At 43.0% G+C, this 16,196-nt stretch overlaps 1 protein-coding gene across 14 annotated transcripts in view; it reads right to left on the minus strand.

Annotated features, from left to right (window-relative positions):
• GRIP1 (glutamate receptor interacting protein 1) overlaps positions 1–16,196 on the minus strand; it is a 325,558-nt gene that overhangs the window by 8,867 nt on the left and 300,495 nt on the right. For all 14 annotated transcript variants that reach the window (XM_072146657.1, XM_072146648.1, XM_072146651.1 and 11 more), the window contains 7 exons: positions 15,872–15,941; positions 14,708–14,853; positions 13,353–13,497; positions 11,943–12,082; positions 10,305–10,490; positions 3,287–3,443; positions 283–394 (listed from right to left, as the gene is read on the minus strand). In XM_072146657.1, the coding sequence (XP_072002758.1) occupies positions 283–394; positions 3,287–3,443; positions 10,305–10,490; positions 11,943–12,082; positions 13,353–13,497; positions 14,708–14,853; positions 15,872–15,941 (956 nt within the window). The remainder of the gene's footprint in view (positions 1–282; positions 395–3,286; positions 3,444–10,304; positions 10,491–11,942; positions 12,083–13,352; positions 13,498–14,707; positions 14,854–15,871; positions 15,942–16,196) is intronic.

Consider the following 16,196-nt stretch of genomic DNA (forward strand, 5'->3'; position numbering starts at 1 on the left):
ACCAAAGGATAATATCAGTGATTATTGCTCATATAAGAGGGTATGTAGTAACAAGCTGTGTATGTACATGCTGTATTTCACTTGCACACGCTGCACTCTAGCCATGACAAGCAAGAGGCTAGATCAACACACATTAAGCAACACACAGGAAATGTATACCAAAAGAATCATGTTCCTAGAACATTTGTGACTGTCAGCCTTCTCCTGTGAAAATAATAAAAGGATGTTATCCAGATAGCACATCCATTGTTGGAATTTTATGCTTCCGGGTTCAGGGTTTACCTCTAGTTCTCTTAGAATTCCTGACTGTCCACAGGTTTCCAGGTCTTCTAGTGCTTGAGACCAGAAGTTTTCCTCTTGATCGACTTCTGGATCTTCTGGACCAATAATAAATCTAGAACCACAATAAAGCTTATTAAGGAGTCTGCCTTTAGGTCAGTGGTTCTCAACCTTTCTGAAGCCGTGACCCTGCAATACAGTTACTCATATTGGTGGTTTAGTGGCCCCAGGGCCTGAGGAACACAGCTCTGCTATATGACTATTACACACACATTGGGTCACATTTACTAAGACATTGGAGTGTGTAGAGGGCGCCAGATACAGGCTTTCTGGGTCACATTCTTCATGAATCTGGCACCCCCTGCACTGCCCCGACAGAGGGCACCACTATTTTTTTTTGGTGCACCTTTAACATTGGGGCGAGCAACATCATACAGTCGGACTTTGAATGATAATTCTAAAACACAGTCCGACTGAGCACCGCAACGCCCCCTAATTTGTGTGCAGACACTTCTTAAAGGGGTTATCCGGGTTTAAAAAATTTCTTATGGCCGGGCTGGGGAGGACTATTTAAACACAATAAACATGTACTTACCTCCTCCGATGCTGCCGATGTCCCGCGCCGCGGCCCGTCTTCTCCGAGCGCCGGTTTCAGTACAAGGGCGCACAGGGAGCTTCCGGCCGTCCGGATGCTCCCATGCGCACCATCTCCCAGCGCTTACAACGCTGAGAGATAGGGACGGATGGGAGGAGCCGTCCACATCGCGGACCGGAAACTCCCTGTGCGCGGCTTCCGTGCCCCTGTAAACAAACGGGCACGGAACGAAGGGACCGCGGCGCAGGACATCGGTGGCGCCGGAGGAGGTAAGTCCATGTTTATTATGTTTAACTAGCCCTCCCCAGCCCGGCCATAAAATATTTTTTAAACCCGGATAACCCCTTTAAATACCTTTTGAAAGCAGTTGCACTAGAAAGTATGTGCAAAGGCCGATAGTAAACTGGCGCACAGAGCTTAGTAAATGTCCATTGCATAAATGAGTCACACAGCTCCGCTACATAACTATAATACACACATTGCATGCATGAGGCACACAACTTGGCTACATAGCTATAATACACACATTACATGCATGAGGCGCACACACACAGCACTGCTACATGACTATTATACATACAAATTTGTTGCAAAAGTGTAAGAGATGCAAGCACCACACATTACCATAGCAGAGGCATTAGGCGGGACACACTCGGCAACCTGCACTTCCCCTCTCACACTGTGAGCCCCATCGTCTGCTGATGGCATCATCACAGATCCTTCATGTGCAGGAAGCAGCTACCAGTACGCTGTAGTATGTAATGCCATCTATGGTTCCAGCTGCAGAGTGTAGCGCGACTTCTCAGCGGCTATAGCCATTAGAAATACCGTATATACTCGAGTATAAACCGACCCGAGTATAATCCGAGACCCCTAATTTTACCACCAAAAACTGGGAAAACCTATTGACTCGAGTATAAGCCGAGGGTGGGAAATGCATTGGTCACAGCCTCCCAGTATATAGCCAGCCTGCCCCCAGTAGTATACAGCCAGCCCAGCCTGCCCCCAGTAGTATACAACCTGCCCAGCCTGACCCCAGTAGTATACAGCCAGCCCAGCCTGCCCCCTTAAGTATACAGCCAGCCCAGCCTGCCCCCTTAAGTATACAGCCTGCCCCCTTAAGTATACAGCCAGCCCAGCCTGCCCCCAGTAGTATACAGCCTTCCCAGCCTGCCCCCTTAAGTATACAGCCAGCCCAGCCTGCCCCCTTAAGTATACAGCCTGCCCAGCCTGCCCCCTTAAGTATACAGCCAGCCCAGCCTGCCCCCAGTAGTATACAGCCTGCCCAGCCTGCCCCCTTAAGTATACAGCCAGCCCAGCCTGCCCCCTTAAGTATACAGCCTGCCACCAGTAGTATACAGCCTGCCCAGCACTAACAAAAAAATAAATAAACTTATATACTCACCCTCCGGTGGCCCCGATGTCCGTGCGGGTCCTCTTCTCTCTTCTATCTTCCTCTGTCTTCTGTATTCCGCAGCGCGTCCCCATGTTTCCCGGGCGGCAGGCGCATAGTATGACGCGGCCGGTGCTGACGTCATACTATGCGACAGAGAAGAACATGGCGGCGCCCTGCGGAAGACAGAAGACAGAGGAAGATAGAAGACAGAAGAGGACCCGCGTGGACATCGAGGCCAGTATATAAGGCCGGAGGGCGAGTATATAAGTTTATTTTTTTTTTTTTAAGTGCTGGGCTGCCTATTGACTCGTGTATAAGCCAAGTTGAGGATTTTCAGCACATTTTTTATCTCCATTCTCACAGGCATTCCAATGCAGTAAGTCACGAAGGCTCCATGTACTATATGGAAATGCATCGCCAGACTCATTCAGTTGAAAGAATAACAATAGGGCATATTTATACTTTTTGGCCTGACTGCAAGTTAAAGTTGAAAAGGCCCTGGAGCAACTTCTTCATTGCTAGTGGATACATATGTACAAATTGGCAAAATTGGCAAAAGCACTCCGTCTTTAAAAACAATCGTCATCCAACTTGACAATTATCTGTACTTTACTGCTTTTAATGCTGTCTATGTGATGAATAAATTTGGGTGCCACTTTTCCTATAGACTTTGGAGTGCCAACCTTCTTTTTTGATGTGTTCTCTATATATGTAGAAATTAACCCAGCACTCAGTCTGAGAGCTTCTCCATAGGAGTCCTGCATACTTGTGGAAACCCTGTCAGAAAAAGCATTTTAATCTCTCTGACTAGCAATTTCCGTCTGATCTCAAATGAACTGTCAGGACATTAAATCAAAAGAAAACCTGCACGTGTTCCAAATGTCAGGATGAATTAAAAAAGAGAACATACAGGCATAAAATGTGATAGCACCGGAGGACAGACACCTCTGCCAGTATGCACTTGTCCCATATGCTGCTGACATCAGTGGCAACCATCAAGTAAAGCACAAACTTACCCACTTGTGGTTGGTCTATCCCATTCATCATCACTAAGTCCTGTATCCGGGAAGTGATTGTTGTTTGGCCTATTTAAAGGAGACAGACTTCCCTTCTGTTTTGGGCTTCTCCATTCAAATGTATTGAAACTGAATCCAGAAGCTTGAAAGTTAGGTCCTGAAAAAGACACAGAAGACTTAAAAACTGGGAACTAATACAAATAATCAGTGACTTTCAGTAAACTATCTACTGGCATGTTACATGACGTGACGTCTACCTGGACTCCAGGACAGTCTTTCAGCTGTGTCTCACTACCAATATAATTTACAAAATACAAGGACACAATTGCTTCACGTTTTGATAATAATTGGAGATACACTAAACCCTGCGGTGGACACATTTGTTACAGACTAGACTAGGCTGGTATTTGTCAAGGAATCACATCTGCTTATGAAGTTTCTCACATTGTGGTGCCTTTGATGCCCAGTATGAGGAGCCTTATAACAATGACAAGTATCTATCACGGAGCGTAACGGCATGACGTAGGCGCGTCACGCTGCACAGCCGCCCTCCACTCCCCCCCGCTCTCCTCGCTGACTCGGCATGTGCACCGGAGGCTGGTAACCCCGCGGGAACCCCGCAGACCGTCACCTACCGGTCCTGGAGGGGAGGATCTGGGCTCAGCCGTACTGGCGCCGCGCCGATTCTACGGCACCACGAGGAACGCTGTACCTCTATGTTTGGCGCTCGTCGTTGGAGGAGTCTGTCCGCCCGCAGTCCATCTCTGGCGCAGAAACAGCTGGACGCCCGCACGGCTCCGTGAGCAGGAGAATCCGTAGGAGCTTAGAGGACGAGTAGGGATCTGCTGACATCTCGTGCCGGACGTGCGCTGACCCGGAGGAAGGCGTTCTGGGGTCGCTGCTGAGGCGGTGTGGCTGGAGTGCTGTCCTCGGTGTCGGCGTGACCGGTGGCAGAGGTGATAAGAATTTCTCGTCCTTGGCCCCTGTTCTTCAAGACTGAGACGATTGCGGTCCAGAGCCGTTCGTTTGGATGGGTGAGATGTACCTGGCCCTAACCTTCTTCTCCCATGTATTAAGCTGACTGCATCTGGCATTAACTTTGACTCTTTCGTAACCAACTTAACACCTGCCTGATATTTGCCTGCCTGCTTCTTGTCTGCTATCCGTCCGCTATATGTTAGCCATCTGCATCGCTTAACTTAACTAACTTAATAGCGTCGGTGGCAAGCTATATCTCTGCAAGCTCTTGCCAAGTGGATATTATCCCGTCAAGATCTAAGATTATAAGACAATAACAACAACGTGGCATCAGTGCTATATTAACTCTGCATATAAACTCTCTAATAATTTAACATTCTCTTAGGGGGAACGGACTCAGCTTTTGGATATGCTCGCCCTTTAACACTTGCCTCTCTGACATGCAGAACATTTTGGGCTTTTTGCTTGTTGTTCAGTACATGCTTTGTTATATTGGATTCGTAATATTTGGGGTTGATGCTGACCGGTACCAACCGTGGTCAACTTAACCTCGCTCTCTTTTCTGCTTCCTAACTGTCTGCTATTCGCCTGTTATATGCTAGCGGTTTGTATTTCCTTACTCTACTAACTTAATATTCTCCCTTGTCAATTATGCAGTATATGCTGTCTTATTCCTAGGTTGTTATATCCGGGTCCTTGGTTATATGTCCGTTAGTATAGCATCGGTTGTTTAGGGGGTATATATTGTGACCTCAGATATGCCTCCGAAAAATGCCTCAAGGAAGTCCGTGGGGGCAGCCTCCCCCAAGGAGAAAGAGAAAGGTGGGGTTAAAGGAGATAACTCCACAAAATTGGATAAATTATGGAAGTCCCCCCCAGTTAAAACACGCACAGGCTTGACTACGCAGAAAAACTCAGAAAATGATGGTCAAGACCCTAAAAATAAATTACAAGGCTCGAGATTTGCCATGTTAGAGGGGGAGGAAATGCTATGTTAAGAGAGATCCTAGATTCCATAAAAACATGCAACTCAGCAATACTGGGTCTGACAGATCAGGTGGGAGCCCTAAGAGGAGATGTTTCCCTCTTGAGAGAAGAGTTGAATAGGGTAAGAGATAAACAAAAAACGGCAGAAGATAAAATTATTAATATTGAGAAGGAGGTGGGTACTCTCAAAAAAATCACCTCCCGGCTGGAGGTAGAGAATAAGGCCCTTAAAGGGAAAATTGCGGATATGGAGGATCGCTCAAGAAGAGCCAATCTAAGACTAATAGGGGTACCAGAAAAAGCAGAGGGAGAGAACCCTGTAAGTTACATCAAAGAATGGTTTTCGAAAGAAATAGGGAAGGAGCATCTCTCCCCGAATTTTGACATTGAGCGAGCTCACAGAATCCCGGCGGGTCCTTATATTCCGGGGAATACCCCCGTACCCTTATTTGTAAAACACTACTCTCGAGAGATCGTGACACGATATTGAGACGAGCACGCGATTTAAAAGAACTGTCAATTCAAGGCGCTAAAGTTGCAATATACCCAGACTTTTCTAAGGACACCCTCCAGAAAAGGAAAAGTTTTCTGGAGGTAAAAAAAAGGCTGAGAGACAAGGGAATCATTTATTCATTAATGTTTCCGGCCAAACTAAAAATTATTTTTCAAGGTCAGTCCCAGTTTTTCAGTACGCCAGAACAAGTCTCAGATTGGTTAGATCTTAAGGGACTATGAATGTAGATATTTATGTCATTATATTTTGGTATAAGTCAGCAATTGGGGGGATGGGGGTGAGGGGGGGCGGGAAAGTGGCTGAAGTTGGAAGAGTTGTACTACGGTAGAACAGGTGGAGGGATTTTGGGGGGGTGGGATGAAACGATGCTGGGGATGCTGTCTGGTCGCAGGGCGTTTTTTATTTCGTCTGTTGCTTTTCTTCCTCTTCTTCGCGCAGATGTAACATATGGGTACTAGGTTTATATCGTGGAATATAAGAGGATTAAAAGATCGCTTGAAACGCTGTATCATTTTTGACTATATTGTTAAACAACTACCAGCAATTGTCATACTATTGGAGACACATCTCGATAAAGAGTCTTTGGCTCTCGTAGATAGGAGGTGGGCCAGTCATGTGTATAATTCAGTTTTTTCATCATTTTCTAGAGGTGTCTCTATTCTGGTTCATAGATCAGTCGGCTTCCAAGTATTGGAGGCAAAGTGTGATCCAGACGGAAGATACGTATTCTTGTTAGGTATACTAGATGGCATTAAATGGGTTGTGGCAGGAGTCTATATACCTCCCCCATTTAGATATGAAGTCCTGATAAGCCTACTGCAGTTTCTGGAAAAGGTGGGGGACTGTCCCGTTCTGGTTCTCGGTGACTTTAATGCTGTAATGTCGGATAAGAAGGATCGTATAGGGAAAAAAAATCCGGCAAGTATAGTTATGGGAGACACCCCCTTTGCTAGGTTTTGCCAGGAAGTGGGTTGGAGAGATGTGTGGAGATCCTTAAAGGGGGAACAACAGATATTTTCATGTCACAATCGCTCCCATAATACCTTCTCCCGGGAAAATTCGGTACGATAATCATTCCATCTCTGATCATTCCCCGCTGGTCCTTGAGTTGTCCGGATCTAGGAAACCTGCTCTTAGGTTCTGGAAACTCAACGCGCATTGGTTAGTTCTATTGACGGGTGAAGATAAAATCAAGGAAGAGTTATGTAGATTTATTGCGGCTAATAGAACCGCGGAGAACCTCGGGCTAATGTGGGATGCTTTGAAATCCTTTCTTAGAGGGATACTAAATTCAGAAATCATATACCTGCGTAAGCAATGGGCTAGACAGGAGAGGACATTAAAAAAGGAGGTGAAAGAAAAAGAAAGGGCCTTTCTTGAGAGTGGTTCGAAAGAGCGGCACGACAGCTTTAATAGGGCACAAGAGGAATATAACAGATTAATGGCAGATAAGGCGATGCAGAAATTATTTTTTTTGGATCAGAAGGCACATTGTGAGAGCGGTGTACCTTCAAAGGGGCTTTTGCAGAAAGTCAAAAAACAACAGGAGGTAAACAGAATAACAGCTATTAAAAACAATTTTGGGGATATAACCACCAATGCTGAGGAGATTAGAGAAATCTTCTTAAAATTTTTTCAAGGTATTTACTCCTCAGATTTGGAGGTGTCAATAGGGGACATAAGGCAATTCCTAGATAATATTTAATTCCCTTCTCTCTCGATGGATAGGGCAGATGTGCTATCTCGCCCTATAACTAGTGTGGAGCTTGAGGAGTCCCTTGCATCCTCCAGACGTAATTCTTCCCCGGGACTGGATGGGTTGCCTCTAGAAATCTATAGTAGATTCGGTGCTATTCTTTTACCACTTATGGTAGAGATCTGGGAATTCTCTCAAAGGAAGGGTAAGCTGCCTGATTCGTGGTATGAGGCAAGTATAGTTCTGATTAAAAAAAAAAACAAAGACCCACTGGAAGCGGAATCTTATCGACCGATCTCGCTTATTAATGCAGACGCCAAGCTGGTGGCCAAATTAATGTCAAACAGATTAAAGCAGTATGCGCCAACACTTATACACAAAGACCAATGCGGCTTTGTGGCCGCTCGCCAGAGTAAAACTAATATAAGACGCCTGTTTGCGGGTCTACAGTTGGGTCAGGGGGGGTCCCGCTCCATTCTGTCACTGGATGCCTCTAAGGCCTTTGATAGGGTGGAGTGGGACTTCCTATGGGAGGTGTTGCATAGATTTGGGCTTGGTGGCCCGTTTGTGGAGTGGGTTAGACTTTTTTATAGGGCCCCGAGGGTCTGCATCAGAGTCAACGGCGATTTTTCTCCCTTTTTTTTCACTGTCTAGGGGTACTAGGCAGGGATGCCCCCTGTCCCCGTTACTATTTGCGTTTTTTATAGAACCTCTGGCAATAAAACTTAGGGCTGACAGGGAGATAGAGGGGGGAGGACTTGCTGGGCCTGAGGATAAGATTATGTTATATGCTGATGATGTCCTCCTATCTCTTAAGGACTCCGAAATATCGGTGCCAAAAGCCTTGAAGGTCATTCAGGAATTTGGTAGATTCTCAGGCTTCCAGATTAATACCCATAAGTCGATTTTGGTCCCGCTGGACGGTGCCCCACATCCCAATTATCTGCAGTTTGATCTGAAGGTATCTTCCTCATGCGATTATCTGGGGTTAAAGATTACGGCCAAGGTTGACGATTATATTACTTTGAATCTTGCCCCCTTATTAACAAAACTTAAAAATAAGGTGAATACATGGAATACGCTGCCACTAAATCGCGCAGAGAGAGTTATACTTATAAAGAGTGTACTGCTACCTCAAATCCTATATGTACTAACCAACTCTCCTTGCTGGATAGGTAAGAGTTGGTTTGGGTTCATTCGTGCGATTATAAACAAATTACTTTGGGGGAGAAAAAGGGTGCGCATTAAACAAGAAACTTTAATGATAGATAAGGAAAGGGGCGGTCTTTCGCTCCCTTCCTTCTACCATTATTTTCTGGCGGCACAGACACAGTTCATTCTGGAGAACAGACAGTCCAACATATTTCATGCGATTACTTTTCGGTTGGGGCGAAGATTCGAATCAATATTGGTCTTACTGGAGTCTGGTCAATTGAAGGGCCTTAATGCTAAAAGAATCCCGCTGGCGAGGTTATTGGAGTATACCTGGAGAGACCTTAGGAAGCTATTTGGTATTAAGGGGGGATTTAAATTCACTCCTCTGTGGGGTAATCTTAACTTTTTGGAGCTATCTAAAAGGGAAGATATCGGGTTTTGGGAAAGAAAGGGGATTAAGTCTTTGGAACAGTTGGAGGAAGATGGCGCACTGCCCTCCTTTCAGGACTGGTGTTTTAGGGGTATTTTGGAGGAAAGGGATTTTTTTAGGTACTGTCAAATTGCACATGCATATAGGAAAGAATTACACCACGATAGGTTCACGACACACTTAGGGGGTAAACTTATGGAATTATTAGAGCTAGATTTGTCACGACTTAATCTATCCAGTATTTATCGCCGGCTTAGGTCCAGCATAGACCAGAATTTTAGTCATGTAACTCAAGTGAAATGGACAAATCAGGTCGGTTTTATCACTGCGGCACAATGGCGAGATATTTATAAGGGTGTGGTTAGATCTTCGATTAATCTAAATCACAGATGTACACAACTTCATATACTATATAGAATTTATTTTTCACCATATTTAATGTTTAAAATTGGTTTAAGTGAAAATTCTAACTGCAGGAGGTGTAAAAGTCCTCAAGCCGATATCCTACATGTTCTATGGGATTGTCCGAAGATCAACTCTTATTGGGAGGAGATCTTCATGAAATTAGAGGACCAGCTTCAATGTTCTTTCCCGCGAGTGGCCACTTTTGGGGTTCTGGGCTTGCTCCCAATCCCTTTAGACGATAGATCAAAAAGCGATTTGGCTTTGAAGACTATCTTCCTTGCAAGACTAGTATTAGTCAAACATTGGTTAGATGAAAAATCCCCAACAGTGAATGAATGGAGTAATCTAGTTAAACGTATAAAATCGTACGAATGTGCATATGAGAAACGCTATAGGAAGGGCAGCAGACTCAATGATATTTGGAATCAGTGGAGACTATAGAGACTCTCTATGTAGGGTACTCCACTGAGCACCCATTGTGACCACTCAATATCTCCAGCATCGGTACAGGGTGGGGAGGGTGGGGGCTGGGTGGGGGAATATGTATACTGATATGATGACATTTTTTGCAACATGTTGGTGGCTCTCAATGTTAGGGAGCCTGGTTTATGAAGATATATACAAAGATGTCATGTAATGATGCAATGTATTATGGATATTTGATCAAAAAAAAAAAAAAAAAAAAAAAAAAAAGTTTGTAGAGCCAGACTGAGAATGGCTACTACTGCTCATTTCCAATTCAAGTAAAGGGCATCTTTGTTCTTTAAAAAAAAAAAAAAAAAAATGACAAGTATCTATATCCTATTCATAGAGCCACAATAATAATCTAGTAGATTACCCAGGGTTTATTTACCTTGACTTCCGTAGGCAGTGTCCACAGCGGAGCCATCCCAGGACTCAACTGCGCTATCTACACTTGGCACAGTGGTGGAATAAATATCTGAAAGATTGCTGGACTTCTGCGTAACTGGAGTATCATCTTCTGCATCACATAGCTCACTTATCCTTCCGGATGATGTAAATGCCTTAGGACTAGTAGCTGAAAGGGAAAGATACATTTCTTTTTTAAAAAGCCTTCTGTTTAGTAGAAAATGTACTCTATGGTTGTAGTCTTTAAAGGGAACCTGTAACCAAATTTACCCAACTAAACTGGCAGCACCCTCAGGTATGGTATGAAATGTCCTTTCTAGAATTCCCTTTTTTAAGTGAAATCTTATCGGTTTACCTATAAAAAAGGCATGTGAAAATGAGAAGAGTCAAGTTTAGAGGCTACAGGGGGAGTGTCACTTCGGACACTTCTATCTTTGATTCTATAATACCTATATAGAATTTCATGTATAGGCTGGATTCACATGAATGTATGCCCTCCGGGCCATAGCTGGGCAGCCATACATCCGGCGTGATGGAGAGGAGGAGAGTTGACCGCAAGCTTGCAGCCGTATATACGTGCCCCATATGGTCGTGTGAATTCGGCCTAAAGTGAACCAGTCACCAGGAAAGTCATTTTTAGCTGGTAACAGGTCCAACCTTTGTCTGAATTCTGAATCATTTCAGTTGTTTATAACAGTTTAATTCACATTACCTGGCTCCCTGCCAGTCCCCGGGTAGAGGCAGCTGCACCCTTTGTGTTTCCTAATGTATTCTTCCTGTACTCCACACCATTCCCCTCTGTCCCCAACCTGCTGAGTGTACATGACAGGAAGTGGGGATGGGGGATGAGTATGAAGTAGAGGATACTGACACAACATCACAGGCTGCCCCCTCCAGTTAGGTAGTGTGAATTAAATTAAGAAAATAATGCTGACAAAGGCATTTTTTAAATAAGCACAGCGTAGGCTACTGGAAGCAGCCACCAGCTAAAAATTAAGGTTCGCTTTAAAGGTAAGAATATAATCATTTAGATGGCATCAGGCTTGAGGTCCTGGGATCTAAAGCAGCAGAGATACAGGCATTTAGGGGTTTTTCCCACAAGCAAGTGCTTTTAGTGAATCCCTCTGTGCACTCCAGACCCAAACCTCTGATCACTCAGTCCAGTAATCGAGGCACTTGCATAGGCTGACACTGCTTATACCCTGCAATACATCAGTATTGCAGAGTATTATCATGAACAATCACAAGCAGATGATTACTTGTTCATGTTCCATGGTGGAAACAGTGAAAAAGTAAAAAATCTTATTCAATAAAAAATAAAGCAATAAATCAATAAAAATGCACATAAGCACCATAACATATAACATTATTGAACCCGCACAATGAGTGGACAATAAACAACAAGCAGAGAATCTCAGACCCAGCTTGTAATGGAGTAGCAGAACTTGGAAGTGGCCTTATGAACACAGCGGTGCCATGTGTACAGAGCTTCTGTGGTGGCACATACAGATCCTATACCAACAGATTACAAAACAATGCTTCTGGGAAGAACATCTTGGCTTTGAGGATAGACAGACAGATAGATCTATCTTGCCTTTCATTCCCCAATGATCAGGCTTACCATCTGTTTGCTTCTTGATTTTTAAAGTGACTGTTTCTCCTGCCATCTGCAGTAAATGAATAGCTTCACTCAAAGGTTTTCCTTTCAAACTGTTACTATTTATGGCTAAAATTCGATCCCCTATGTGGATTGCACCCGTCCTACCAAAAGAGAGAAAAACTGAAAATCAATTACATAAAAAGACAGCTAAATTTCTTACTGTAATCAACATATACAATTAGCAAGAACTTCTCTCAGTACGGCTTTTTGTTCTTGACTGGAAATCTTCCCGTTAATAAAAGAAGCAAGGAATGACTCATGGTCACACTTCACAATTCATCATCTTAAATAAACCCTTCTTCACATGCAAAGTGTTTTCTATTATGTCCAGCGCTTGCTCGCCTCTTGTTGTGTTATAATCATAGATTATTAACAGTAGGTGAGCACATAACAAGCTCTTAATATCTGCCCTGCAACAAAGAACTCCGCAGAAGCAATGGATGAAAGACTTGGGTCATATCCATCAGCTAATGTTATGAGATCTAAAAAATATTAATACAGGCAGTCCTGGGTTATGTACGGGATAAGTTATTTATTAGGTTAAAATTTATCATTTTAACTCCAGACACATTTTTTTTTGTCCATGTTACAATTGGATTTTCACGATTACGAGCTGTCATAGGAACAAGGATTATTAACAAAGCTTTATTACAGACACCTTAGGGTGCGTTCACACGTTGCAGTTAAAACTGCATCGCAATTAGCTTTGAGGTGGTTTTAGGTGCAGTTTTGTCAATTTCACAGGTGAAAGACATGAACTGAATGGGTGAATTTGATTTTGAAGGAGAAAGCTGTTCCACAAATGTCATTCACCTGTTGATTTGATGTCTTTCACTTGTTAAAATAAGTAATACCACCTAAAACCAACCCAAAACTAATTGTGATGCAGTTTTACCTGGGACTATAGTAAAGCATCCCAGAGGTCACAGTGGGCATACAGGGGGTCGTCTATAAATCGTCTATAAATCCTTAAGTCAGGGACGACCTAAAATGGACCTAACCCCTCTACCGCTCTATTTATGAATAATCTTCTCTAATAAAACTGCATAATAACTTTCCTCTGTTATTCTTCCAAGACCTTCATGAACAGATTGACTTCTGGGTGCTAGATTCGCTCCACACCCATAACTGGTAAATTATCAATTGTTCATGAGTTTCTTGGGAAAAAAAGAGCAACAGAATCAAGTTTTGAGAAAAGATGTTTTGAAATTGTTACTATACGGGGAATACAAGTATATCCTGAAACAGGAGAGGGGTGATAGGGTCAGGGTCACATATGTAATAACAACCTGTCCAGATAGATAGAATATAATAGGACAGATGGATAGGATATAAGAGTAGATAGATATTAGATGAATAGCTTTATATTACCTTTCTGCTAGACCACCTTTAGTAAGGCTTGAAATGATGATTGGATCAAAAGGTTCTTCAGTGCCTGAAATTGTAATTCCCAGGGGCCCTCCGTACCTCTTCAGTTCCACTGTGTAAATAATGGCTCCGCTGCTCTCCTGTTCATCTAAAAAGTGTGAAAATTGAGCCTCAGTTTCACTGCTGAGATAATCTGTAATTAACTACAGACACTTAGGAGATTAAGTGCATTGCATCTTTATTAGTCAATATGCCATCCCTGAACACTGCGGCCAGACATCTCGCTATACTGGGGCGATACATATTTTCTCCACTTGAAGATCTGGCAATCCTTTAAAAAACCCTGCTGGTCATTAAACTTCTCAACTTTCATGTTGACAGCCTGAATGAGAAATAAGATTTCTGGGGAAATAAAAGGTTTAGACCTGCAGGCACCCGCAATATCAGGCCAAAAACTAGGATTTCTCTATGCATAGCATAAACATACATATCTAGATAGAATTGCAAGCAATAGCTCTGGATGCATTGTGTACAGATCAGCGATTCCAGCATGCACTACATGATGCTCTGCAAGCCTTCGCTGTTATGTGCCTCAGACTAAAGCAATGCATTTATTCCTTTTTAAAAGTTTTGCATTCCTTTGTTTTTTCTGCTTACAAGCTGGACCCTTAGAAAATCAGAGCCCAGTGGATGCTCCTTTTTATCTGTATCTGGCACAACCTCCCTTTGCCACTGCTGTTTTATTATCATTACTGTGAATTGAGATTTCAAGTTTACAGTATAGGAAATGTCTGCTCATATTGGCTAAAACATGGGCTGGCAGTATTTGTTGTGCAATTGATGTGCAAAGGAGATCCAGTGGACTGGCACTACCAGTGGTATTCAGGGGTTAACATCCCAAGTCCAACAGCCTTATTGAGCGAGGTCTTTGTAAACGGTGGTGAAAATGTCAATCCATGGTGGTGCACAACTAAGTGAGACAGTCCATACATGCAATTCTCCAGAGAGAATAGTGGCACTCACTAAAATATGATTGGGAAACAAATATCCATTATTGGTTCAGTGCAGCGTTGCGGAGAGGACGCCACGAGCTAGCAATGGTCCGTTTTGCTCAAACATGAGCTTTCTCAAACCACAGTGTGTGGTCTGTGGCTTGAGAAAGGGCACATTTGCGTGAAACGGCCCTTTGTCAGCTCATGGCATGGCCTCCTCTCTGCACTGCCGCACTGATCCAATAAAGGATATCATTTTTTGGTGAGTGCCACTACTTTTCTCTGGAGAATTGCAGTATTTGTTGATGATCGTTCTCCATTAGATACGTCACTTGTAAAATGGACAGCATGAAAGTGATCACTCACCTGAGTTATCTTCATCTTTACGAATCTTCAACTTAACAAGATCTTCACATTGCTGTAAAATCTGAACGGCATCTTCCATGGAGCAATTGTCTAGTCGAATGTTGTCTATGGCGAGTAGCTTATCCCCCAGCTCCAGGGTGCCAGTGCTGTTTTTATGAAGTCATAGTTATTAATGTCCTCTTAACCTGTCTTTCCTAACAACCAAACAATCTATACATTTTAAGATGTTAAACGAAAATCCATCAGGTAACCTTCTGCTATTTACTGTACATGTTCTGCATTACATTCATAGATTCAGACAGATACAAACCAAACAACCCAGCCAACAATTTACTGGATAAAGAGCTATTCTTGCCCATGAGAGGTTTCTGAAAATGCAACTCTATAAGGGCTGAGCATCAGTACTATGGAATGATTTCAGGGTGAAGAAAGGAGACAATTTTATCATATAATAACTGAAGTCCTTTCAAAGAGGGGGAAAATTAATCTTCCCCACTCAAGCAATGGCATTTAAACAGTTTTCTTGGATTATTCACTAAATCCATTACAAAGGTGCACATTGCCTCCATTTTATTCATATAGTTTCCCTCTAAATCTGTTCTTAACACATCTCTCAGCAGTGACTTTTACAGTTTAATAACCCTTGGTGAAATATTATTACTATGTTAGCATTGCTAATGTCATTCATGAGGCTGCACAAAGAGCCCCCTGTCACCAGAGCTTTTCTAGGTAAAAGCCGATTTTCTCAATGAATCATTTCCTGGTAAAAGGTCAGTAAAAACTCAAAGGAAATTATAGTATAAAACCTGTCTGTCATTGTAATTCAAAGGACTTGTTCCATGAATAAAGGAGTATACCAGGGAGAAGAAAAGACTGTCCACTAATATTCATCATCGTTCTGCTGCTATGGTTCTCAGTCCTATAGCACAGCAATGGCGGATTTACACATGTGACCATGTGAAGGGCTGACTAACTGTGGCATGCTGGAACTTATAGTCTAGCATTAAAGAAACAGGTTAAGTTACAGCCCAACTATGCTTATGGAGTTAGGGGAATAACCCCATCCTGGCCTGGTTTACAGACGGTTTTAGCACATGGTCTTGTACATGAGGCCTAAGAGTGTGGATTCTTATAGGAGGTCAATTCTGTAAAATTAACACTCACCGGTGTGCAACGCTACCTTTCTTTATATCTGAAATGACCAGAGGATCGCCATTTTTCCTGCTGGAAGGAGCTACAAGACAGAGAACACAATAAGGTTATATAAATTTGTAATTTTTTTCCTGTTTTTAGATGAACATAAACATAAACATTTTATGACATAGAAGACAAACATTTTATGTCTACAAAAATAAAAGGTTGGCTAGCAAATTCTATATAAATTTCCCAGCAGGACATAATAAAATGAACAATGGTAATCACCTCCACCAATTTTGCGCTGACAATGGCTAGTCCCAGCATACAAGAAATGCCTCCTCAGCCAAAGACT

Source organism: Engystomops pustulosus, chromosome 4, assembly GCF_040894005.1.
Source record: "Engystomops pustulosus chromosome 4, aEngPut4.maternal, whole genome shotgun sequence".
Taxonomy (NCBI): Eukaryota; Metazoa; Chordata; class Amphibia; order Anura; family Leptodactylidae; genus Engystomops; species Engystomops pustulosus.